Source organism: Podarcis filfolensis (genome assembly GCF_964270895.1).
Source record: "Podarcis filfolensis genome assembly, chromosome: 8".
Taxonomy (NCBI): domain Eukaryota; kingdom Metazoa; phylum Chordata; class Lepidosauria; order Squamata; family Lacertidae; genus Podarcis; species Podarcis filfolensis.
This window is the reverse complement of record NC_139611.1, coordinates 43,684,426-43,711,440: the sequence shown is the minus strand read 5'-3', so window position 1 is coordinate 43,711,440 and position 27,015 is coordinate 43,684,426. Positions and strand designations below refer to the sequence as shown.

Here is a 27,015-nt window from a genome sequence, read left to right as displayed (position 1 = left end):
AGATTCACAATATGTTTAGGGGTATGCGTACGCCTGCATACCCCCAGAAAAAAAGCACTGCGTTAAGGTATCCAGAGGATGGCATATATGAGGGTACAATGAGGGCCATGGATGGACTACTGCTTTTTCTGAATAATATTCAAACTGCAGGCTTTGTCAGGTAATCAACACACTGGCAACACAGTATCCCCCCGAACCTTGAAAAACAGTTATTTAAATCAAAAGCCTTGTTTCCAATATCTGAAAAACCACAAAAAACCATTGTTATACAAGGTTCTGCTTCATGTTCCTACAGAGCCAAGGCCTAAGCATGTTCGTGCAGATATTAAATCTCCAGGGAATTCAATGGGACTTGCTTCCAATTAAGGATGCTTTGGTTTGCAGGATAAGATTCTGATCTAAGTACCAGTGATAGGCTTAAAGAAGCTGAAAATGAAAGGAGCAATAAAACAAAGATAGAAGAGAAGGCAAACTGGCTTCTTTTTTGAAAGCCTCTTTTTTATACTAGCTGGAGAAAAACAGGAGGGGGGAAGGGGGGACTATCGCAACCAGAACTAATGATGTAAATGTACATTCACATTTACATAATTTATTTTAAGTGCCAGATTTGGGCCTGCCTGCTTCACCTTGGACTAGTAGCTAATTAACCATTTATTCATAAAGCACTTTAAGGTTTTCAGATCTTTTTTTTCTGGCCATCTTTTTTCCCCATCCACAGAAGGCAGCTTTAGATTGAAACAGGCTATGCCATCTCTCTTGGGAGAACACGGTGACAGGCATGCGAGGAAGACAGCATGCACTGAGCTGCGACTAAGGTTAATGGGCTCATGCAGACTTCCCTCCACCCCCATCACTCTTTCAGCTGGAGAAGAAGACCCTTTAAAAGAACTCCAGTGGTTCCCCCGCCCCCAGTTGAAAGGCTGCTCCCTGAAGCATCATTTGATGCTAAAAGCTTTCATTTCATTCGGGATCTCCAATGTGAGTGCAAGAAAGAATTTATTCATGGGTAAAAAAAGAGCCTGGCACACTCTACCTCCTTCCCCATCTGCTTCTGCCCCGCCACCCCACAATCTGGGCTGCCTCATATTTAGAGTGTTTAATGCCTTCTTACTGAGGAACACAGAGCGTATATGGGAGACAAAGCAACAGTTGAAAGGAACACACAGAGGGGCAAAGCAGAGAGAGGAAAGAAAGAGTGCAATCCTATCTGTTTGAAAAGATTGGGAGATAATGAAAGAAGAAAATAAATGACTGCTTTATTTCTTACATAGATACCTAGGAAGCCACCTTATACTGAATCAGATCATTGGTGCATCTATCTCAGCACTGTCTAAATTGACAGGCAGCAGCTCTCCAGGGTTTCAGGCAGAGGGCTCTCCCAGCCCTACCTGGGAATTGAACATGGGACCCTCTGCATGGAAAGCAGATGCTCTGCCACTGAGCTACGACACTTAACACTCAAACCCACCTGTCCTGCTATGTCTATACTGGGTCCTCCTCTCTTGGCCTAAAACAGCAGCTTCCAGGCTTTGTTATAGAGAAGCATGCAGGTCCTTGGAAGTTGCTTAGGGTTTCTCAATACAAACATAAATGCACATGTGATATCCCCCCCTGCCCATCCCAGTCATATATAATCATGTGTCTAGGAGTTATCCTCCACTTAAACAGCTGTTACTCTAGGAGAATTGCTCATGAAGCCACTGATATGTCTTCAACACACAGTCTATCACAGCCGTCACCAACCTGGTGCCCTCCAGTCACTTTGGACTAAAACTCCCATAAGCCCCAGTCAGCACAGGGAGAGATGTGGTCCAAAACATCCGGAGGGCACCAGGTTGGTGAGGGCTTGTTAATCAGAAGTTGAAACCTATATATTTAGTTCTATAGAAAATGTTTCAGGCTGCTTTTCAGCTATGCAGATCCTCAAAATGGCTGAAAATAAAACAATAACAACCCTTCATAAAAGAATTCATTGGTAAAACACACATACTATCAGTAGCTTTATACCATATTAAACATAAACAGTCCTAGTTCTTAAAAGGCTTGGTGGAAAAAATGTATTCACAGACCAGCAAGAGGGTCTTGCAAGGGAATTCTACAATGCAAGCCCCCCACCCCACAAAAAAGCTAAATTTCTGGTTGAGGTTAATCTTATTGTGGATGGTGACAGCACCTATAGCAACATCCCTCCTTGTGAACCTTAATTCACTGTTGCAGAGTGGGGAGCGGGGAGCCACTCTGGGAATGTGTTTTGAGAGCAAGATATATCTCTGGAGAAAGCTGTTCCTGAAAGCCTGTGCCCCTCCAGATGTTACCAGGATCCAACTTTCACCAGCCCCAGCCATATGGCCCATGAAGAGGGAGTCATAGTCCAGGAGAGTCAGGGGTTCCTCAACCCTACCTTATGCCAGACCAGTTACAGCAGCAATGGGGGACCAGCAGCTTTAATTTGGCTAGAAGCAAAATGATAAACCCATAAGTTGAGAAGAGAATAGGTGAAATGAACTGGAAGCAAATAGCCCTTGACACAAGAAGGGTCCACTGACAGGTAAGCTGCTGTATGGCAGGGCTGGGTGGGCTTCAGGCTTTCAATTTGCTTTTTTTTAAACACACACACACCTGGGAAGAGCCACCAACTGGAGACAGTTGCAAAATATACACATTTCAAGTTAAAGACGCCTCTCAGCGCATCCCAAGCCCAATAATTCGTTCACAGCATGAGAACTGAGCTCACAGTGCTTTCACACTAAACATTCGCCCCTGGTTAAAGTTTCTTCTTTTCATCAGCCTTCCTGATGAAAAGTTGGTGATGCAGCTTCTCTGGTTAGACTACTGGGAGTCAGAAAACCTTGCCAATCTGCTATGAATGGCTCTCAGATCTACCAGCAAAGCTGGCTCTACCCTGCAACATAGGGCAAGGACACTTCAGGCTGCAGATATTACCCCCCTCTCAAGGTTAAAGAGGTCCTTTGCCCTCTCAAATACCAAGGGACTGCAGGAACTCTTATCAATACCACAGGTCTCAGGGGAAAGGTTCTTCCTTCTTCCCGATGCACACCAGCTCATTTGTTCTCATTAAATTTTAACAAGAACAGAGCTCTAGAGACAGAGGCAGTGTATGTGGTGCTCTCCATATGCTTGTAGTTCTTCAGCTACATCTGGGCAGCCACAGGTCCCCCATCCCTGTAGTATAGGTTTGCTACCAGAAGACTATTCAGTGCATCTTCCTGTTTTTTGTCTGCAAGGGTCCCCTGGTAATATATTCAGATTAAAAGCCCCACACCATTCTCTGTTCAAAGTTGGAAGACTAGACACAATACTGTGATGCAAAATTCACCCATGCCCTGCATCTAATTTGAGCCACAAACACAATGCTGTTATCCCCACCTGCACACCACTTCCACTTCTAAGGCTTGGTGTCCCTATTCATCTCCCCCAGAATGCTGCCATGTCTTTCTTTTAGAAGCAATCAGTATTCTCGCAGCCCTGCTGCTTCCTTTCCAATCCAAAACAGGCAAAAAGGAAGACAGGTAAGAAGCAGGGAGATTTCCAATACACTCAGAATTTCTCTCTCTGGTTTTGTTGCCACAGGTCATTTTTGAGCCAAGCGCTATTCACAGAATTTTTTTTTTTTTAATAATGATATTTATTAACATTTCAAAAGAAATTACAAAAGTAATAAAGAAATAAAAAAAGAAAACAAAAGATACAAAATACAGAGGAAATAAAAACAATTAAAAATAAATCCATCTTTCCATGTCTTGCCTTTCATTTACTTGTTTCCCTGACCTTCTCACACCTCCCTTTTTTGTATTCCAGTTTGAATGGTTAATTCAGCAAATCCTTTCCCTCTTTGTTTTTATCTTAATTCTTTATCTTAACATATTATAACTTTATATTTTCATCTATTAACAATCCATTTTTACATACTCCTTTTTAACATTGTTGCTAAAACCGCTTCATTTCATTCCGACATCATTTTAGCATTCCTTAATTTTACAATGTTTCTGTAGATAATCTTTAAATTTCTTCCAATCTTCTTCCACAACAGAGAGAATTGTGGGAAGGGGAATTACCTTCTAGGGTTCACTCCCATCCCTAGCCAGTAGCACCATCTTGGAATTGATGCAGTGAGGAACGGTTGAAAGAACTGGATATGATCAGCCTAAGTTATAATAAGTTAAGAAAAGACATGACTGGGATCTTCAAATTATCTGAAGAGCTGTAACACAGAAAATGAAGCACTCATTCTCTCTTGCTCCAGAAGGCCAGGCCTTGAAACAAAGGCTGGGAACAGAGGGAAGCAGATTTCAGCTAAGCCTTGGGAGAGGCATACCAATGATATGAGCTTTCTGATAGTGGAACAGACTGCCTCAGGAAATGGTGATCTTTCCTTTTCTGGAGGCCTTTTAAGCAGCAACTGGACAGCCATCTGTCAGGGACTTTGCAGTAGTTTCACCCCGAGTTGCAGATTCTGAACTGAGGAGGGAGGTGGACTAGATGTTCTCCAAGACACCTTCAAACTTTTATGACTCTTATCTCAATTTCCTTGTGCAGATCTCATCCAATGAGCAGGTCTATAGACTGCTCTGCACATGGATGCACTCAAAACATCCTATGCTCTTTATTTCATGCATTCACAGGCTCTCTAGGACAAAGCTGGGTAAGCCCGTGAGTAAAATGTGGCTTACCAGGGCTCCCAATTTGGCTTATGAGGCCATTTCCCCTAAGACATGCTCACCACCCCACACTTGACCAGATATGAGGCAGGCACTCATGTGGCAACAACTAAACATTTGGGAGCTTAATGCAAGCTCCCAATTCTTCCTTTCAGCTAGAGCAAGGTGAGCTCCCACTGCCAGTCAGCTGGTGGGAGATGAAAGCAATTTCCATTTTGCAAACAGCCTTGCACTACTCCTTGGTTTTTGGAAGTTCAAAAAACAGTGCAGGGCTGTTTGCAAAAGGGCTTTCATACAGTCACACACTGAGCCTTGAAGCCCCAACAACTGGGCTTCAAAGCACAGTGTCACCAAACATCATAGAGTACCAAGGTGATTGATTGATTGACAGAGAGACAGTTCCACTCACCTGTCAAATCTGGCCTGCTAAGGGTTGGAGAAGATCAGGATCTAGGGCAGAAAAGATTCCCCACCCCTGCTCTGAGCTCCACCAGTGACACCGTACACTACAAAATGGCATCTATCCTGATGTGTTCCCTGCACCATGGTGTCTCTGCTCCTTTCACCAGCAACTGAAACCAACTTTTGTAGCTCTAAAGTCCTGCAAGGCCCTCAGGCTGTACTATAGCAGGTGGGCATTAAGCATGGAAGCTCAATGGCCTCTGCACGCTGCCAAACACTGATTAACACTGGCCTTGCCAAGAGCAAGATGCTTGCCAAAGGAGCTGGGGACAATGGGACTGTGCGAGCCAGACTGCCGCTGCTGCAGTGGAAAGAACATGAAGCAGAAATGAATTAAATTTATTGCTGCCCATGGCTGTGATGGAAGGTTCTTCAGACCACTACCAAGAAAACAGGCATCAGATTATGTTGCAATAAAATATATGGGCAAGTGACGCCCATGATGCAAGTAAGAACGCCTTACTCATTTACTGTTGGTAGGAAACGAGCAAATAAAGGAAATGCGTATTTCTGCAGCAAAACCATTCCAGCATCTGTCTGGCACTCAGGGAAATAATAAAGGTAGACAGAAGGAAAAATTCAAAATCCAGAATTTAAAGTCTTATAAATCATCTGAATGGCCTCCATCCTTAAATTATGGTACTCATCAAGAAACTGATCCTTAAAACTGCAACTCATTGCTGCACCTCAACACCAGCACAAGCTGGTAGCAGCTAAGAACGTGAACCAAGATGCCCCTACGTTGTGGCTCATCTCAACCATGAAATCACCAACTGACCACAAGAGAAGGCATATTTTCTCATCCTCAAACATCCAACCCCTCCCCCAATACTGATTTATCAACAATAACCTACCTTACCGGATTGGATGGCCTTGGACTGCTGGTTGCCATCTGCCAACCCTACCTATTTCACCTGGTTGTTGTAATGATAAAAAGTACACACACCCCCGAGCTCCACTGTGGAAGGGTAAGATAAAAAAGTAACTAATAAATATACATACAAATTACATACAAATAAAGATATAAATTACATCATTCTCTAGAAATGTGGCTGTTTACCTTGAATAAACCAACAGACACACTATTTCCCTTTCCTTGTTAAATAGTCCCCCCGCTCTTGTAGTCTTAAAGCAGAGATGAGGAACCTGTGGCCCTCCAGATATTGCTGGACTACAGTTCCCGTCAGCCCTAGCCAGACTGGTCAGTGGTCGGGGTGATGGGAGGCAGAGTCCAACAACAGATGACACCAACCCCGATATTCCGCTGCAGTCTTGCAGCAGAGAGCAGAGGCGGCTTCCCAAGGGCACATTTTTAGAGCAGCCTTGCTGGGAGTAAACTCGAAGCAGAGGTCAAAAGCGGTTAGGAAGCTATTTCTGGCTTTAACCTGGACTTGGTCCATTGAGAGCTGCAGTGCAGCATGCCCTTCCTGCAGTCCTTTTCATCTGGGCATTGCCAGCCTGACCTGCCAGCAGCCCAAGGGACAGATCCCAACAAGACTATTACAAGCAGCAAATCCATCACAGGTTCATACAGAACAGCTGAAGTCACTAGAAACACAATTCTACTGCAGCACAGCAGCAACAAGGGAAGGCAGAAGTTGAGTTTCAAGAAAGCATCACTTTGAAGTAACTGCATCCCATCTGCTGAAGACTTGTATCAGTGACTTGGCACTAGGAGTGGGCAGATCAGTCCATTTCTGGCCTGTACAAACTTTGTGCATGCTGTTTCCATATAGATGTTTTTTACCAGTTCTATACCAATTATTCTAAATATATTTTACCCTAATATAACTCATTTTGGTCCATTTTTGTACTGAGAACTGCAAACCTCAGAAAAGGGATGTATCCAACATTAGTCCTGCTGGTTGCACACCCACTGAAATTAATTAACTTAGATATATTAATTTCAGTGGGTCTACTCCCAGTTTAACTTGGCTGAATGCAACCCAAGGTGTGAAATCTGAAGGATAATTACATTTCCATCTGTGTGTTGGTCCAGGAGGCGTGAATTAGGTCAGTTTGCTTAAAAATGCAGACTGCACAAAATTCTTCTCCATCCCTCCTTGGAACTTATGAAGTGTACAGCACAAAGAGAGATGCTCCAATGGAGAACTAGTAAAAAAAAAAAAGCACCACTACAAAACGCAGACTCGGGGATCTCATAAATGCTTAGACACCACAAAACTTGACCTAAGCAAGGAATTTTATTCCTTTGTAGAGGACTCCTGCCTACACCTACGCATAAACAAGCACAGATATATACAGAGACCACGTGTTCCTGAATTGCTCTCTTCTTCGCCCACCTCTCAACTCCAGCCCAGCCCACAAGCAGCTTTGCAGCAATTATTTCAGCTAATAAGCTGTCATTTGGCAGAATCCACGTGGCTTTTCTACATAATCAACCAGCACAGGCATTGTTTGCTGTTGAGGGCTCAGGAAACGACTGCAGTCTAATTATTCTACAGACCTCCCATTAAGGGGAGGAGGGAGAACTTGCAAGATTAATAGGATCCTTTTTTTAAAAAAAGCCTTCAAGAAGCCAAGAGACAGAACAGATGGCCTCCTCCATTAAAAACAATATACTGTAGTTTCAACTATATAGCCTTGGTCTCTGTTCAATCGCACAGGTTCCCAAAAATTGCATTAAACATCTGTTGATCGCATTGGTTCTGGTTATTAAACTCTACAATATACCCGTTGTCCAAACTGCAATTATCCAAATGGCTTGGTGGTCTGAAATAGCTGTACGTTCCTACACCTGTTGATGTAATCCAATGTAAATAACCACAGTTGCATTCATACAGACTTTTGCTAATCCAATCCCATCAATGGGGTTAATAATGAAAAATAAATAAATCAAGATTTTGCACACATTTATCAGCACAAGGATTCACCTTTTTCTCCTTTCTACACATTAGGCCATGTTTGACCAGTTCCACCCAGGCTGGGCCAGGAGCAGAGATCCTTTACCATACAAAATAAATAAATCCCTGTTCTTAAGAAGCTGTCATGTCAGAGAGGCGGCTTACACTAGGAACGCTTTCCCTCAAATCTAGTTTACTCTATGGAGGGCATGTTTTGTGAACTACTTATCAGGGAGAAAGCTTCTAACGCAGCCTTCTCCCTGACATGCTACATTTCTAAGGGCAAGGATTTAGTTATTTATTTGTATTGAGGAACGCCGAATACTATGAGTCACAATCTGAAGTAAAACCGCCCAGATGCTGAGCTACAACCCACATCAGTAAGAACTAGGAGCTTTCTTCCTTTCCTTTTTCCTTCATTTTCCCGTAACACAATCTGCGTTAACAAGCCTTCTTCCTATCTAGCTTGGCACCTCACTCCCACAGCGCAGAAAATCAGATGTGGGAATCAAGTTATCTTACTGTGAAAAAAGATACATGCTTTTGTTTTATTGCTTGAATTATTTAAATTTAGTTTTATTGGTAATTTTTTATTATTGTAAAGCACTGTAATTTTGTGTTAACACTTTTTTAAAAAGGGGGGAGAATCAATACATTTTATAAAGGAATAAACAAATAAAAGGCACCCTTTTCACAACTAAAAGGGACATGACTGTATTATAATATTTGGAATTTCTTACGTCTTTTAATCCTCACCCAGCTAAGGGGCTGTCACATGGAGGATGGCAAGCTTGTTTTCTTTTGCTCTGAAGGCTAGGACCCAAACCAATGGATTCAAGTTACAAAGAAAGGAGGTGCTGACTAAACATCAGAAAGTATTTTCTGACAGTAAGAGCTGTTCAGCAGTGGAACTCTCCTTCACTGGAGGTTTTTAAGCAGAGGCTGGAGGACCATTTTTCATGGATGTTTTAGTTGAGATTCCTGAATTGCAGGGAGTTGGACTAGATGACCATTGGGATCCCTTCCCACTCTACAATTCTATGATTCTACGAACACAGAGTAGCTAAGAGAATGCTAAGCTTACAATCAACAGCCTTAAACAAAGGAAGAGGGGTGATAAAATCCAAGGGTGCTATAAAATACGATGTGAATCATAAACCTGGCTCATTGAAATAATATATGGACAACACCAGGGAAATTTCTGTAATATTTTCAGAGCAAAGCTCTGCCCAATGAGTGTTTTTCTTCCTCTCAAAAAGATTTTTGGCAGAAAATGAAAGAACAATTGCTTGCCGCTGCAGAGGCTGAGGTCAGATGGTAAGGATTATAAATACAGTGGCTGGCAGACTGACAGCTCTCCACAGGTGAATATGCTGGTGACTTTGCCATAAGCTTTGCCATATCGATGACTACTAAACCAGACAGGTTTGGCATTCTCTACTTGAATTCATTAGCTCGTGGCTTTAATCACAAGTTCAACAAAAAAACAACCACCCTAAAATGTAGGCCTTTGACCCTGTACCTGAGTTCTTTTCAAAGCCACGATTTGCTTGGCAAAATAACCTGCCCCATTTGGCCCAGGTTTACACCACATACAAATGTCACAATCTTCTAACTCCAGATCAATTAAGCCACAGAAACTACCACACCCTGATAATGTATTAAGGCCTGATCTATACCGGGAATCTTAAGGCTGTAAGGAGAACTATACCACTTCAGATTGCAACTGGGCAGGAAAAACAATTCTGAATTGCCATTTAAAAACAGCCACCACCCTATCTTCCCTGTTGTGGTACTTTTCTGTTTGCTAAGAACTTTTCACATTTTATCGCCATCATGTCTAAAGTGACAAATTCTAGTCTACCACGTTACACAAGAAGAAACAGGATGCAACAGAATGTAGGGCTTGGACAGCAAATCCCCCACCAGCCACAAAACCCACTACAGAACGGTCCTTGGGCAAATTACCATCACTTCCCTTAAGACTGTTGACAAAACCACCATGTGTGGTGCCCTGAATCCATTACCCTGGAGGAAGAAAGAAAATGTGATTTTAATAAATATTAACAAGCCATCACATGGGTCTGAATTCCCATATCACCAATAAAAGTCTACTAGAGAAACAGAACTTTTCTCTTTCCGGAGTTCAACCACTATGGCAGCAAGCAAAAATAAGGAGGCTGAAGGATGCAAAGGGAAAAACCAGTCTGCTTCTAAGGATCTTGAAGATGTGCTCTTAGCAAAGCAGAAACAGAAATCCGGGTTCTTCTGCCTTCCAGAGAAACCCCTCAACCCTACAGCAAAGCAAGCAAAGAGAAATTCATGCTTATACCCATGGCTGGCAGGACCATAACAAAGCTCTCCACCCATCACTAGTCAAGAGCGATAACTGGCTTTGGTAGCTGCTTCCTCCAAGTACCACAACCTTTGCACTCTATCCTGTGACTGCGACTGAGGTAATGTATCTAGTGAGCGGTTGCATCTCAGCCAGCCCAGTTCCAAGCTAAATACATACCGCTCACCAGATAGAAAGTGTCGGGGGGGGGCACACTTGGCTATCCCAGGGCTGTCTGCCTTGTCTTTAAGTTTCACCTGTCAAAATGTTTGCGGAGCCCCTGGAGACTTACATGTCCAGGTGCGCAGGCAGATCAGGCAGGGAGAGAAAGCGTGTCCGGCTCTTGTCGCGTTTCCTTTGTTCCACTCCCATGGACAGAGCGAAAACACTGAAGTCTTAAAGGCACTCGCTCTGAAGCACCCACCCCCTCCTGCCTTTGCCATGGAAACCGTCCGAAGCCATGTGATTGAGACAGGAAACCAAGGGGAAGCGCCTCCTTCCCACACCCCTCCTCACCCACACGGGAAGGAGACAGGAGACTGCTGCCATGCTGAGTAAGATATAACAAGGGGAGGCTGCGTTAAGGCAGGTCCCCCATCTCTCTCACACACAAGATTCCAGCCCAATTCCAGGCAATCTGTTTAAAGGCAAAGCTCACTACCTTCCTTTTGAGTCTGGCATCTCTTTGCCATGGGATCAGATCTCTTCAACTTGGGAGAACAGTGTGGAGAAATGTTGGCATATTGCAGAACAAGAGTTTGCCGGGCTTACTTTTGGAAGATCTGCTGGGCAGGTTTTCCTTCTGCTCAGAGTCTGGTTGAATTCCATATTTGTGGCCAGGAAAGAATTGAAGCTCTGTCTCAAACTGGCTCGGACTCTAAGGTTTGGGTTTGGGCTTGTTTTGTGTACACATGGGGTTTCTTTTGGCATCCCACTGCAGTATGTGGCTTGGCTCACTTCCTTAAAGCTCATCAGATATATTTGTTTTGTTGGCATATTCTGAAGTGCACCTCTTCTCTGTTTATGTCATATTGTCACCTTGTTTAATGGGTGGGTGTCCTCTCTTTTGAACAGGGGATTGAGCTATATGGACCCTCCAGCTTTTATTTTTAACTGGGAGGGGGATATTCTCCACATCATCTCGTGAAAGGGATAGGAACTTGGACCGTTTTGTTTTGCAGCCTCACTAAGTTATCTGGTCTAGCGGTTCCTGGGTATGCATTAAGGAGAACACAGGAGCTGTAACTCAGTGGTAAAGAAAATGTTTGCATGGATAAAATTCCCAAGTTCAATTCCCGGTGTCTCCAGTTAAAATGATCAGGTGGTTGGTAACAAAATGGACCTCTGCCCAGGACCCTGGAGAACCACTGCCAGAGTAACGATGAGATGGACCAATAATTCAGCTCAATGAATTTATGCCTTTCATCTTGGGGGACATGCAGAGATTGGATATGCACAGCTATTAACAATGGACACATTTAGAAGAACAACAGCAAATACATCACAGAGGTTTGCAACCCTATAGTTGCGCAGTCCAGCTTTGCTGATATAGGAAGGAAGTATGGTAGAAGGAGGGTGGGTTTGGGTTCCTTCTAAGGCTACCCACAATGTCTCCCTTGGCTCAGGAACCAGGAAGCCACTTGAACCTTGTCTACTAGGCATAGCTGTCAAGTGTCCCTTATTTGAAGGGACAGTCCCTTATTCCAGTGCCATGTCCCACTGCTGTCCCTTATTGATGGATGTCCCTTAAATGTCCCTTAAATTTCAAAGGAAGCAGCTCCTCTCCCTCCCTCCCTACTGGCCAGGGAGGAGGGAGGCTCCAACTGCGTTGCTTGGCTGTGTTGCTCACCCAGTAAGAAGTCTAAGAACGACTGGAGGGTGGAGCTTGCATGCCTTGTGTGTGGCTAGTTAATGCAAGCTGAGGGGTTTTTTGAATGCTGGACGCCATTTTGTTGCACGTGCTGCTGCAAACTTTGCAGTGCAAAGCCAGGCCGGGGAGCCATCTTAAGTTGAGGCTGCATAGGCCTTGTGGTGCATGTGATTCAGATTCTATTCAGTTGAACCTCTGGTTACAAAGTTGGCTGGACAGTGTTCTTGAAGCTACCAGCATGAGTTTGACCAGACTGCAGGAGGACAGGAAGACTGGAGTGCCTGGAACAGGTGAGGCTGCAGGTCCCTTATTTTGGCTGCTGGTCCCTTATTTTCAAATCTGTAAGTTGACAGCTATGCTACTAGGCTTACTGAAGTTTAAATTTACCACTTGACTGGCTGAGGACTTCCCTGTATGTAGCTCAGATTCAGTTTCAATGCCAGGCAACAGGACAGTTTTAAATGCATGTATTGAAAATTTGACTCGTTTTGTCCTTTTATTCAGAACAAGTGCCAAACGTGGGACTACAACCAAAGACATTTCATATTCCACTGGTTACACCCCAGTATTTCCTTTGATCCAGCTGGGCGATTCTAATCCTTAGGAAGCTTTAGAATTGCAGTCCCTGGCAGAGGCTTTCACAGCAGCCGAAGATAAGGACCAAGCAGAAGGCGACTCAGCAGTGACATCCCCACCCCCCAATCTGAGTAATCCATTGGCTCATCCTCTTGCACGACTAAGAGCAACACCACTCTGGAGCAGCCTAGAGGAGACCAGGGAAGCAGCATGGCTAAGGTCCAAGACCTCCTTCCCAGTTATGGCATGAGTCACTATGACCTGTCCATTCTCCGCCCCCCCCTTCTCTGCCAAGCAGTGCCTGCGACTCCCCTGTGTCTCAAGGTGCTTCTGCACTACCTTTTCCACCCTCTGGAATTGTGTCATTACAAAAGTCCAGACAAAATGGCTGCCAAAATGTCATATTCCAGCATCTTAAGAAATAAAGGACAATTTTTCTGACCTTCAAATTCGACACAATTAGAGGGCTAGCTTTTCACTTACTGGCAAACATCTGGAATGAGAAATGGCCTGCCAGGCAGCTGGCAATGTGGCTGGTGCATTGCTTCACTTGCAATCATTACTTTTTTAGCACATGTGGATCCCTTTTAAAAAAAATAAAATAAAATTCTGCATATCAGCTGTTCAAAAGGATTATGGAACTACATTCAGCCTCCCTATCTCCCCAACCTCTTTCCCACTAAGATGCTCATCAGCAGTATCTTAACTATCTTTGTATGTTTCAATTCCACCATTACATGTTCTGAAAGACAGTCCCTGTAAACAGTATCACTTTTCAACTGCCAGTACTGGCTTGAACTTCTTCTTTTCAATTCCTTTCTTCCCGAGAGTGCACATGCATTAATAAAAAGGTCAAAACAAAATGAATGAATGTTCCAACTTTTCACTTGGAATTTTACAAATATCCTGGCAATCAAGTGCTGCAGCTGACCCAGGCAACTTTACCATAGTGAAACATGCAAAGCTGACTACATATACACCAAGTGACAACGAAGTTGGAAACTGGGAATTGTGAAGTCCAAGTGGAAGCCTTGTTATTTCCAGGCTTCACAGCTTTGGGCCTAGCTGGGGAAAGACCACTGCAAATTTAAGAAGCATAAATGAAATAAATTCTGGATATCCGTGGAACTGCTGACCAGATGACTCCAGGGCACTGCTATATGCAGGCTCCAGCAGGGAAGAACCAGTTTACACAAATACTTCTATGGCCCATTACAAAATTTCTGAGTTCAGTGTGAGTCAGCCTGGCTCCTCTTTCTAATGAAATGTACTCTGGAATGGAATAATGCTATAGAAAGCCAGCTTTTCTGTCTATCACACTTCACTACCATTTCAAAGGTGCCCAGCTAAGATCAGAGTCAACAGGAACAACTGTAAAAAGCAAACGCTTTTCACTTATGAACTCAGGCTTTCCCTTCTTTAGATTTTGGCAACAGGCAGCCTCTGGGTGACTCCTGCATGGCTGTGTAGCAGCAAAGTCACTTTAAAACTAGACCCTGTTCCTAGCCATTCTCAGCCAATGAACAGAAGGGAACTAGAAGGCAAAAGAGTTTTCAGCATTTATGCTTCCCCTTCTCTCGCTTGTGCACAATCTGGAAGGAAGAGGTCATGCAAACTGGGGGCAGGGGAGGAATGAGGAAGTCTGAAAACTGAGGTAGTCATAGGGGAAAAAAACTTGCCACCTGTTTATAAACATAAGCAGTTATGCCATGTGGTACAGGGCAAATATCAGGAAAATTAAATTCTCCTTCTGATATAGGCAACAGCATTCTTTTAAGTGATACACAAGGTGGAGAAATACCCTGAATAAACTTCCAAAATAATTCATTACACTTTTGAAAATAGGCTTGGGAAATGTGTAGACCAAGCAAAACATATCATTTGTGCAGTACGTGTATTTATCTTATTCAGAATACTAAATCTAAGTAGCGCCCATCTTTACAAATCAATGGAGATGTTGCTATTAACCTATTTACATTTAATTTAATAATCTGACAAATATCTGCAGGAACCAAGATCGCTAAATACATTAGAATCTTTGGGCACCAGCAAAAACACCAGTTAGCATAAAAAGCAGGCAATTTGTGATCGCCCACTGGCATTAATTCATATTTTAACCTTTCTCTCGTATATCCAGAAATTCTACTAAGTTTTATCAGTTAATCTCACTAACTGATAAAATCTCATTAATTCCAAAATGGATGGGTCCATACCAACAAATAGTAACAAATCATGTGCATACAAACCTAATTTAAATTCCACTTGCTCATGCACAAAACCATAGATCTTCCTGTTCTGTCTAACTGCACGTGCCAACAGTTCCAAACATAGATCAAATATCAGTGGAGGAAGAGGGCAGTATATCTTGTACCTTTCTCTATTATCAAACAAATCTGAAAGGATTCCATTTACTCTTACTTGCGACTTAGGAGAGTAGTACAAAATTTGAATCCACTTTATAAGATCATGAGGAAATTCAAAATTTTCCAAAGCAACATAAATGGTGTCTTATTTATGGGCCATCAGCTTTCAGTATTCAGCACCCCCTTAACAGCTGGAAATAATAATTGGATCATCATAAAATACCAAACCAGTTGCTACTGTTTATAAATGTTTATTTGAAATCTATAAAGTAGAAGATCAGAAACTTATGGAACAATGGAACCATGAATTAGAGTGTGCAATGCAAGCTAAACAATGGAAAATTGCTTTAGAATCTATACAGAATGTTTCTTTAGATTTAAAATTGAGATTGAGTCAGCAAAAAAATTGCATTTTGGGTATACTAGACTCCACAGCAGTTGTATAAGAAGGCCCTGTCAGGTAGATGCTGGAGGTACAATGTTGGAAATACCTCATTGAGACATATGATGTGGACTTGTCCAGTGTACATCCTTCTTGAAGTTGCTGTTCATATTAATCATGTACTGGAGAAATCATTGATATTTGTGGGTGTTCATGTACTTTTAAATTATATTCCTGTACATGGAGACTAAAAGCAGGACAACAGAAACAGACTTTATTGGTGCTTGTGGTTGCTAAGAGACTTACACTTCATCTTTATCTTCGAAGGATAAATATTCACCATCTATTATGCAATTGTTTGAAGGCCTTAATGCCCTTGCTACATTTGAATCTACTTTCTATAAACACCAACTTTGTTTGGGTACATACTCAGACATTTGGAGGGCATATATCATTATGTATGTGTAAATTCAGATGGATGTACTGATGTTTATTGTTCTGTGAAAGTGAGTTGACGATTTTGCTTTTCTTACTGCCCTCTTTGTGTTCTTTTCTACTTTAATAAATTCGCAAAAATAACAGTTATATATGTGTGTGTGTAAAAAGGCACTAAAGCTGAGCAATGAGAAACAGAATGTGATTATTATAATGTACCTCTCATGTGAGCAGGAACAACATTAATCTCTCCCTGTCTCTGAAACATAAGCAAAGTTAAATGTAAAGCTTGAGCAGTCTGCTGCCCAATTCTTTGCTGAACATATTTCTGGAGGCGGTTGTGGTGTACCCACTGTTCCTGCACTATAAATTATAGCAGCTGGAGTCTGTGGGCATCAGTACAGCATTGCTAAATCTACTCCCTTCTGTGCAATTAGCAGTTCCCCTTAAAGTCTGAGGACATTTATAGGACTTAGGAACAGAGATAATGTGCTTCAACACTGCACATGGCCCAAAGGAAGACGCCAACTTTTGCTAAGGTGTGGCTTAATCATCTTTTCCCACGTGACAACAAATTGGGGGCAGAGGGAGAGAAAGCGAGCAGCTGAGTAGCAAAGCATCTGCTTTGTAAGTTGAAGATCCAGCGGTCGATTCCTGGCATCACCAGTTAAAAGGATCAGGTTGCAGGGGATGGGGAAAGACCTCTGTTGGAGACCCTGGAGAACTGTTGCCAGTTAGAGTACAGTATTAGGAAGCTGCATTCTACTGAGTCTCATCCCTTTCTTTTTTCTTTTCCTTCTCCTGCGATGAGGCTACATTTTAATATTTTAATGTTCCATTATTTTAATGTTGTTTTTTATTTTTATTTTTAAGTTGTAATCATTCATCTTGTTTTTATTATTGCTTGTAAGCCGCTCTGAGCCCAGCCTTGGCTGGGGAGGGCGGGGTATAAATAAAAAATATTATTATTATTATTATCATCATCATCATCATCATCATCATCATCATCATCATCATCATTGGTACATCTAATTCAGTACTGTCAACACTGATGGGCAGTATCTCTCTTGGGTTTCAGACAGGTCTCTCCCAGCCCTAACTGAAGCTGCTGAGGAGGATTAAACCTGAAACTGCTGCATGCAAGGCTTGACCACTCAGTTATGGCCCTTCCCAAACTGGCTAGAGCAGAGTGGACAATACTGGATGAAATGGACAAATAACTTAACTTCATATAAAGGAGCTTCCAGTGTTCCTCAGACACATAAAGAACACCATTCTGCCACCATTAACTTTAGGCAGGTAAGAGTCTGCAAATATTCTCTTACTCTCACCAGGACAGGCAAAATTTCAACTAGGAAAAAGGTGTGAGCTGCTGGATGCTGTGCCAGCTCACCTTGTATAAAGATCCTACTTTGACAAAGCTACAGTTAGCTTAACCTTGAGCAGCCTAGATATTTATAAGTAAAGGCCATATGATGCAAATTAAAAGACTAAATTATGCAAATGCATGCTTTTCCTAATTGCACAGTTCTGTAAAGCAGCCAGAATTAATAGAATTTGTGAATCGTGTTTACACAAGTGTTGAACTGAAACAGCACATTCAAACAGAAAGATTATTATAAAGTGAAGATTCACATTCAGGTTTTTACAAAACTCAGTCACTCACACTTTTAAGACGTTCTATGCACTGAAGCATAGCAAATTATCTGCAACAAAACTACAATTCTCTAGTAAGAAAACCAAATTCAGTACTTCAGCAAATCAGCACAACACATATTGGCCTGCATATCCTTGCTCTGTACATATTACAGTGGAACCTGCCATTTTAATTCTTCTTTTTATCAAGGTATACCACCACTGTCAACCCCAAAGAGTAATGTTTTGAGAAGAGGAAAGATTTGAGTGGTTATGTAATACATAAAGGTACACAGCCACCTTGTACTGAGTCGGATCATTGACCATTCCAGCCCAGTAACATCTACAGTACTCTGAACAGTAGCAGTTTTCCATGGGAATATAGGGACCTTTCACCAAATCAGACCACGGGCTCATCTAGCTCAGTATTTTCCGCACTGGGCAGCAGTGACTCTCCAGGGTTTCAGACACTGGACATTCCCAAGCTCTGCCTGGAGATGCCAGAGATCGAAGCTGTGACCTTCTGCATGCAAAGCAGGTGCTCTTCCACTAAGATGGGGAAACGCATCGCCTTTGCATGCAGAAGGTTCCCGGTTCAACCCCCGGCATCTCCAGGTCAGTCTGACAGACTCCGTTATGAAACTCAGAAGATATGCTGCTGCTGGACAAGTGCTGCAATGTGGACAAAACTGAGCTAGATGGCCCAACAGGCTGACTCAGCAGCTTCATTTTCTCTCTCTCTCAGGTTTTAGCTTACTTGGTTTGCATGCAGAAGGTCTCCGCTTCAGTCCCTGGCACCTCCATAAAAGGATCTCAAGCAGCAGGTAATGGGAAAGGTTCTTTGCCTGAAAGTCTGGAGAGCAGATGCTACCCAGAGAAGACAATACTGATCTGACCTGGCATTTTCTAGGCCTGCTACCATTTTACTGGAAATGCAAGGAATTGAACCCAGGAGCTTAGGCAGGTATTCCACTACTAAACCAAGTTAGTTCCAGAAGCTAAAGAAACACCTCAAAGTACATTACACTTCTTGAAGCAGAGTTAAAGAAAAGTGACATGAAGGCTGCAAGGGAGCCAATCATGCAGACTTCACAAGTTCCCCTAAAGCCTTTTTCAAAGCACAGTGTACTTGCTTCCAAATTGGGGGGGGGGGGTTGCTAGATTCTTCCTCTTCTTTAATAGTAGTCTGAGATTCCTATGATAAAGCATCTACAGTCTGAGCATGGGATTCTGAAAGACTAAGACTCCTACTTACTATTGCACTGCTGCTCAAGGTAAGGCCCCCACTCAACAAGACCATCCTTCTCTCACCTTTTAAAAACAAGCTTGACAACTGTGCCTATGTAAATGTGGAAGCTGAGAAAGGGCAGAAAGTGCACACCTTCTCTGATCAGGGGAGAGGGCTGTAGTTCAGTGGCAGAGCACATGCATTGCATTCAAACGGTTCCAGGTTCAACCCCTGGCATTTCCAGATAGGGCTGGGGGACTCTTTTCTGAAGCCCTGGAGAGGTGCTGCCAGACAGTGTGGACAATACTGAGACAGATGAACCAACAGAATGACTCAGCTTTCTACATTCCTATCAGATGTGAGGAACTATTCCAGAATTGACAAGAAGAAAAACTTTGTAGGAAAGGGTGTACAGGTCTGCGAGCAGCTTGTGCTCAATGGGAGACGGGGGTGGGGGGAGAGAAGTGTTCTAGTGTGCATTTCTTGCATAAGTCGCCTGCCAATCCATGATCAGTACCTGACTTGCAGAGGCGTTGTACCTGCATTAGCTGCCATCCTCTGTGCAGACGGGAAATGTCAGGTCTCAGTTGCCCTGGAGGCCCAAATCTCAGAGCAGCAGTCACTCTCACTGGATAAACATTAACTCTGCTGAGGCCTCTCTGTCCCGGTCTGTCACAGGCAGAGAGCACAGGCTGTTCTAAGCTTCCTGGAACCCTTTCAAACCAACCATCCAAATTAAAGTGAGCCTAGGGAAGAAGGTAGCCAGGACACTCCAAAGCAATCACATGCAACAAGCACCCAAAGATTTGAGGGCAGAGGGAGAACAGGGAGTGGGTTTGTCAGAACAGCTGCATTTTCCATTGTTGTGTTAGGTGGTGGTGTGCGTATGGGAGTTTAATGCTAACTACATCAGACGCTAAGCCAACGAGTGATGCTGTCCAGCCTAGCTTAGGGATAAGATGGCAGAATCATCAAAGTCCTAGAATGAAAAACTGAGTCCCATGCTAAGGCCTTTGCACAAACCTCTGTTATACCTGTTATGGCAGCACATTCCCCATGAGCATGAAAAATTAAGCAGCAGTGCCTTTGTCAATATTCCTCAATAACCAAGCATCTTCCTCAGTATCAATCATCAGTACTGTACCCTACAACAGGCAGATGAGGTGCTACCACTGGGCTATCAGCACTCACCCATGACATGGCCTTATCAGTGGCAATTTCCCATCTGTGGAGCACCCTCCCTGGTAAGCTGTGCCGGTCTCCCTCATTGTTGACTTTCAGGAGAAACTTAAAAAACATTTCTAAGCAGGGGGTTGGACTCGATGGCCCTTGTGGTCTATTCCAACTCTATGATTCTATGATTTCTGTTTACCCAGGCTGAAAAGCCACTGTTACTAGAAACCCTGACATCACTGGTTGAGAGAATCTTTTATTTTTAGAAGGTTTGTTTAAAAAAACAAAACAAAACTATTTTTAGGCTATTTATATTATTGATGTGTTTGCCGCCCTGTGCTCCTTCAGAAGGAAGGGTGGGATATAAATTGCATTTTTAAAAGGAAGAGAAATGAATAATAGGCACCAAATTGGGCCACTTTAAAACAGCATCAGACAAATCAATGGAGGGCAAGGCTATGACTGGCTATTATCCATGATGGCTACATAAATATCAGTTGCTGGAGCACAAAAACCTGCTTATGTTTGCAACCAGGAGAGGTTAAAAGTGAAACAGACAACAAAGCAGCAAAGCCTTCCTGGGCAGGTCAAAGGTTGTGCCCATTCTGCACACTCTGAGGTCTGTTCCTCCTATATGCTCTAGGAACATTCACATGCCCTATCATGCCAGTTAATTTTTTAATTGATGGTTTAGATATGGACACAGTTGCCATGCTTGTTTTTGTTAAAGATGAAGGAATCTGACAGGAAAGGATGGTCTTCCCTTGTTTTAGGTGGGGTAGAGAAATGTCTCAGGATACAAAAATTCATTCCTGGACTGCAGGATCACATAACCAAAAAGCAGTAATTCAGGGTGGTGAATTTCCTAGGGTTCTGTTTTTTCCTTAGAAAACTTTCCTTTTTCTAAGTTCATTAGTAACAGTGGATGGGCACCAACTGCAAATAGAGTTTAGCCTGGCAGCTTAAGTTTTTCACTTTGTTTATGATACCCAAGAAAAATTAACACTCTAAATTAGATCACTCTCTTCTGAGACATCAGAAAATTTCCTGATGCAAACTGAAAATTACCCCATGCAAATTTAGGCTAATTTGCGTAAGAAAATTTTCCAGGTCAAATATTTCTGGAAAGTCCACATCACTGCTAAGGACAGAAACTTTCCTTCATGTGTGTGATTGCAGGGCCACACAACTTTTTCCTCTGCGGATCTCCATCTTTTCTTCCCTTGACCTCTTCTCTACTCCTCCCAACCCCTCCCCATGCTGTAAAGCTGCTTTTATCCCAACAGCTGTCTCCGGCCTGAGGAACAGTTTTCAGAAGGTATAATGTCTAAACAAGTTTGCTGCTGCCTCAGCATGCCAAGAGCCAAGAATAATCTTAGCCCCACGCCTACCCTGACCTTCCACATTGTCGTCCTCCTCCTCCATGCCTTCACTAGCCCTGCAGGGAACACCTCCCACCACGAAAAACACTTGGTGAGCTATGTGGGCTTCACAGTGAATGAGATTCTCCCAGCATTCCAAAGGAAGGGCTGAGAGACAAAATTCCACAACAATCAGCACGCAGAAAAGAGCCCAGTCCAGGCTACAAGGAGCAAAAGGGTTGCCAGAGTAATTGCTTCTCTCCTGACCCCCCCTATAGGGGTGGGGGAGCCCTACAGGTGTTGCTGAACCACAACTGCCCTCTTTCCTGACTACTGACCATGTTGGCTGGGCTGATGGGAGTGAAATCCAACAATATCTGGAGGGCCTCAGGTTTCACACTCCTACTCCAACATGAACAGGGTAGGTGGGTGGAATACCCATGCCATGCATGCAAGTTACAGTACAGAAGAGCAAAGGTGTTACACGTGCAGAGCTGAGAAGGCATTTCCCCATCGTTTTCGTGGGAGGAAAGGCAGATGGCATCAAACAGATAAGCTGAGAGAAGTTTGGCACTAAAATGCTTCTAGTCCTTTTGAAACGTGCAGCAGAAAATTTTCCACAGGAGATTTCACACTCGCATTAGCAATGATGACCAAATGCCAACTGAAAATAAATATGCAAGCTTGGCAGTTTCAAAAGTATTCAGCTTTGTTTACTAAATACAAGTAAAATACTGTATTTTTCGCCCTATAGGACGCACCGTCCCATAAGGCACACCTAGTTTTTTGGGGGGGAAATAAAGGGAAAAAAATTATTTCCCCCCCAGGCGCGGGGCTGCGGCGGGGGAGGCCCGAGCTTCCCCCGACCCCAGCCCCCAAACAGGCAGCTCTCTGCAAGCCGTGGGAGCCCAGCGCTGGCTCCCGCGGCTTACGGAGAGGTCCACGAAGCCTGGGCGCGCTGATCTCAGCGCGCGCAGGCTTCGGCTTGCAGGCAACTCTCCGCAAGCAGCGGGAGCGGTCCTGCTTGCGGAGAGGTCCGCGAAACCTGGAGAGCGAGAGGGGTCGTTGCGCACCGACCCCTCTTGCTCTCCAGGCTTCAGCGAAAGCCTGCATTCGCCCCATAGGACGCACACACATTTCCCCTTCATTTTTGGAGGGGAAAAAGTGTGTCCTATAGGGCGAAAAATACGGTAAACATTCTAAGTTTGATAATTCTTGAGGGCATCTGAAAATTTTCTCATGCAAACTAAATTTTCCCCAATACAAATTACCATATGCCAGGGGTGAGGTATCTTTGGTCCACCAGATGTTGTGGACTACAACTCCCTTCAGCCCAGCAAGCATAGCCAATGGCCACGGATGATGAGAGTTGTAGTTCAGCAAAATCCAGGACTGGCTCAATATATTTTGGCACCTGAAGTGAACCACAAAATGCTGTTCCATCCTTCCATGGCCAGGGAAGAAGGGGTTAATGAAGATCTACATCAGGACCAAGGGGCGAATAAAGATCTACACCAGGCATAGGCAAACTCAGCCCTCCAGATGTTTTGGGACTACAACTCCCATCATCCCTGACAACTGGTCCTGTTAGCTAGGGATGGTGGGAGTTGGAGGGCTGAGTTTGCCTATGTCTGATCTACACAACGGGGGGAAGAGACCAGCAGTGCCTCCTATTGGCCAAAAGGCCACCGTAGAGGTGGCATGGGGGGCAGATCTGGCTTCCAAGGAGCGCACCAGAGCAGTTGCTGCTACAGCAGCTGCAGCAGACAATGCATTCCTTTGAGAACAGGTATGCTGCCACTGTGGATCCTGCCACCTGAGGCAGTTGCCTCACCTTGCCTCATGAGTGGCTTGGCTCTGGAAACATCTGAAGTGACAAATATTCTCCACGCTTGCCCTATGCAAATTAGCCAAATCACTATGAGACTGGACAGGGCATAACTAATTCATAGCATACAGTGCCTAGGAGGCAAATCTAGACTGTGTTACCTGTGGTAATGACTACCCCAATTTGTCCCTCCTGTGTCCTTATCTAATCCTGAAATCAACAAAACAGGCATCCTAGGGTCTGGCTTTCACAGCTGGTGATGCAGCAAACAAACGGAGGAAACCCAACCATTATCAGTTCCACATTTGCAAAATAGGAAGCGCAGTATGTTTTTCATAATTATTTAACACTCACAGACACAACAACTCATTCATCAAGACCCTTACAGGGAGCATTTGGGTGGATGAGCTTCTCCAGTGCTTCGTCACATGTGGTTTTGCAGGCAAACATTTATTGACAGGCTGATGAAGCATGATAGGGCAGAGCGACACGGACTCCCCAATTCCTCAGGAGTGTGGAATATGGTATAGAGAGCAGGATTCCAAATCCTGAGGGGGGCACTACACTTATGTGTATGGGACATGATTGTATTTCAGTCATGTAGGAAGTCCCAAGAATCAGCCCCTGGAACCTCCAGTTAAAAGGATGAGGTAAGAGGTGATGGGAAAGACCCTGGAAAGCTGTCACCAGCCAGAAAAGATGCTACTGGGCTAGATGGGCAAATAGTCCGACCTGGAATCAGAGGAAGAAGGGTCATCAAATGTCATTTAGTCAATTCCCCCTGAAGATGCAGGAAATGTACTGGAGTAAGACCTGGTATAAGGCTGTTTCCCCATTTCCCATCAGCAGAAAGCTGCCTTCTATTGAATCAGACCATTAGACAATTTAGCGCAGTGTTGTCTACACTGGCAGCCAGAGGCTCTCCAGCATTTCCGGCACAGAATCTTTCCCAGGTCTACTTGGAGATGCTGGGGATTGAAGCTGTATGCAAAGTACAGTGGTACCTCGGGTTAAGTACTTAATTCGTTCCGGAGGCCCGTTCTTAACCTGAAACTGTTCTTAACCTGAAGCACCACTTTAGCTAATGGGGCCTCCTGCTGCCGCCGCGCTGCCAGAGCATGATTTCTGTTCTCATCCTGAAGCAAAGTTCTTAACCTGAAGCACTATTTCTGGGTTAGCGGAGTCTGTAACCTGAAGCGTATGTAACCCGAGGTACCACTGTAAATGCTCTCTGCCCCTTCCCCTAAGCACAATGCAGCCTCCGAGGTTGAAATATCATGTGGAATCTCAGTGTGGAAGGAGAGAGGATTTTAATCCTTTCTCCTTGCGCCTGCGAATGCACCTGCTACAAGGAGCAAAATCATCTGGAGGGGGCTATTCTCAGTCCAGGAAATGGTGCAAAGGGGAAAGGAGAAAGAAGCCCCTTTCCTCTCATACCAAGCTTTGATTTCATATTGTAGCCTTGGCAGCTCCTGTGTGTTTGTATATTTTAAAGACAGTCAGAAAATGCATAATGTTTAAGAACTGCCCTGAGAATCTCAGCTTCCACATTTTAAAGCAAAGGCAAGGACCCAGTTCTTATGACTGCAAAAAAAGGCTGGGTAAAATGTATGAGAAATGCCACATGAAATTACACAACCATAATTGAACAGCAACAAAAGAATAGGATAGGATTTCTGGTGATTGGGGGGCTGAGCTTCGGAGCCCTGCATAGCTAAAGCATAATAAGTTATGCTAAATACATGCAAATGTGCTTGATCTGCATAAATTATACACAACACAGAATCTAGGCAATTCCAATGTAAACTGTCTTTATTATGCAGAAAACATATTTCCCTTAGATAGGGAAAAGGCAGCCAACAAAACTAGTGTTTGCCCCAAGGAAGGCAAAAAAATCCATGAAAGACCTAGACTCCAAAGGCTCAGAACATAGCAGCCTCTGCTTCCAGCTTTTAATGCTCTCTGTACCAAATTCACTTACCATCAGCACCTCTTATGACTTCCAAGAATGTCCTAAGCACTCCACAGGGAAGAATAATCATGAGGTTGTAAAGGCCATGGATAAAAGTAAATAAATGGCTGTTCAAGGCCCTCCTCCTATTAACCACTGGGTCCCCACAAGTCCCACAAATAACATGAGAAAGCAGGCCTATTAGATTACATATTAATAATAACATTTACAGCCTAAACAGGAAAACTATTTTTTTATACTGTTTAGTTAGATAAAATGCAACAGGAACACACAATCAAACCATAGCACAACACAGCAACAGGAAATAGCTTTTAATAACCTCCTGCCTCTTCTGGACGACAGATGTCCAAACTGCAAACTCAGAAGGAAGTCACATGGCCTAGGAAAGATGTCATGGAACAAAACACAAGGGGGGGCAGTATATATTGCAAAAGTTCCCAAAGATGCTGGAGAGAACTGAGGTTCAGTTTCTCCGGAAATTATTTACAGCACATTTCCACACATGTGAGAAGCCAGAAAAGAAACAAGGGGAAAGAAGTAGGCTCCCTGGGATTGGAATCAGTTAACAATGGGTCCACCTTTCTACAGATTGCCCCTTTCTGTGTGAAGTCCTTGCCATAGCAAGCAGTAGCAGCCTGGTCCTGAGAGGCAGGCAAAGTTTGCCTCACCAGACATCAAAAGGAGGTTGAGACTATCCAGCAACAGCTACTGCTTGTGAAAACAGCAGATGAAAAGGCAACCCACCTCAGAGGTGCAACAACCTACACTTGAGGGAAGAAACAAGGGGAAAAGTGAGCACAGAGTATTCCTATGACCCAGCCAGTTTCCAGACTAGCCTATAACACTGCCTGGCATACAGCAGAAGTCAACAATCTCCTTCTACTATAACACATCTTAGATCTAAAGAGGCCATCTCAATCCTGTAGAAGCTGAATAGGGAATGAGGCCCCAGGGAACTCGGTAGGGGAGACTTCTGAATAAATATGCTTAGAAATGGTAGAGCTGGAAGAGACTTTGGAGGTAATTTATCAACCCCCCTGCTCAGTGCAGGATATAACTACAGCATCCCTGACAGAACTGTGTTGCATTAGCTCCAGCACTTACATTTGAACTCGTGAGCAGGGTTAGTTCATCAGCATTCTCATTTAAAGATAGTCCCCAGCAATGTGAATATTAAAGTAAAAAAACCCGAGTAATCATGCACTATCCTGATCCTGGGGTTTTGGTTTTTTCCAGAATTTAACTGTGCACATACTTCGTCCAGAGACTGCCGTTTTTACTAAAGAGAAGCTTAGCATCTGGGTTCTCCTCCAGAGGGCTGGGAATTGGATATGCATGACACAAGTAAATATGATGCCATCTTAAGTGTATTTTGTGAAAACAGCTCAGCTGTTCTGTTTGCTCTCATTGTAGCTTGGCTCTCTGTATTTCCTTATGCTTCTTATCCAGTTCTGCTTTCAGAAAGGCATTCACTTGAGTTAAAAAAATACAAGTTAACAGCAGCCAAGTGATAGCTTCATTCTCAGATTTCTGCCCACAATCTGTCCCCCAGTCTTCTCTCTCTGCTCCACATTGCTTTACATTAGGGTGGGGAACCCCAGGTCCATGGACCAAATGCAATCCCCTGAGACTCTTCCCCAGGCCACGCCTTATCCCAAGGGTAGCCCTGCTCGGTGTACTCCTCAACTGCTTTCGTCTGGCTGGAAAATGTCATTGAACTGCAATAATGCCTCTTACTTGCCTGGACAGAAGATAAAAAGATGTGGATGGTGGGAGTTTGTAGAAGCTTCTGGCTTTGGTGTGGCTGCAATGTACTCTACTGTACAAAAGTTAATAGTCATATCCTTTGCTC

At 43.7% G+C, this 27,015-nt stretch overlaps 1 protein-coding gene across 8 annotated transcripts in view; it reads right to left on the bottom strand.

Moving 5' to 3' along the window:
• The window catches only part of RIPOR1 (RHO family interacting cell polarization regulator 1), a 98,321-nt gene that overhangs the window by 49,764 nt on the left and 21,542 nt on the right, over positions 1-27,015 (bottom strand). For 2 of the 8 annotated variants that reach the window (XM_083626434.1, XM_083626425.1), the window contains exon 1: positions 10,633-10,798. The exons of 4 other annotated variants lie outside the window; for them this stretch is intronic. In XM_083626434.1, the coding sequence (XP_083482560.1) occupies positions 10,633-10,783 (151 nt within the window). In that variant the 5' untranslated portion in view covers positions 10,784-10,798. Of the gene's footprint in view, positions 1-10,632; positions 10,799-25,172; positions 25,292-27,015 lie in introns of those variants that run through there. 2 more of the 8 variants (XM_083626436.1, XM_083626426.1) reach the window with 2 other exon arrangements.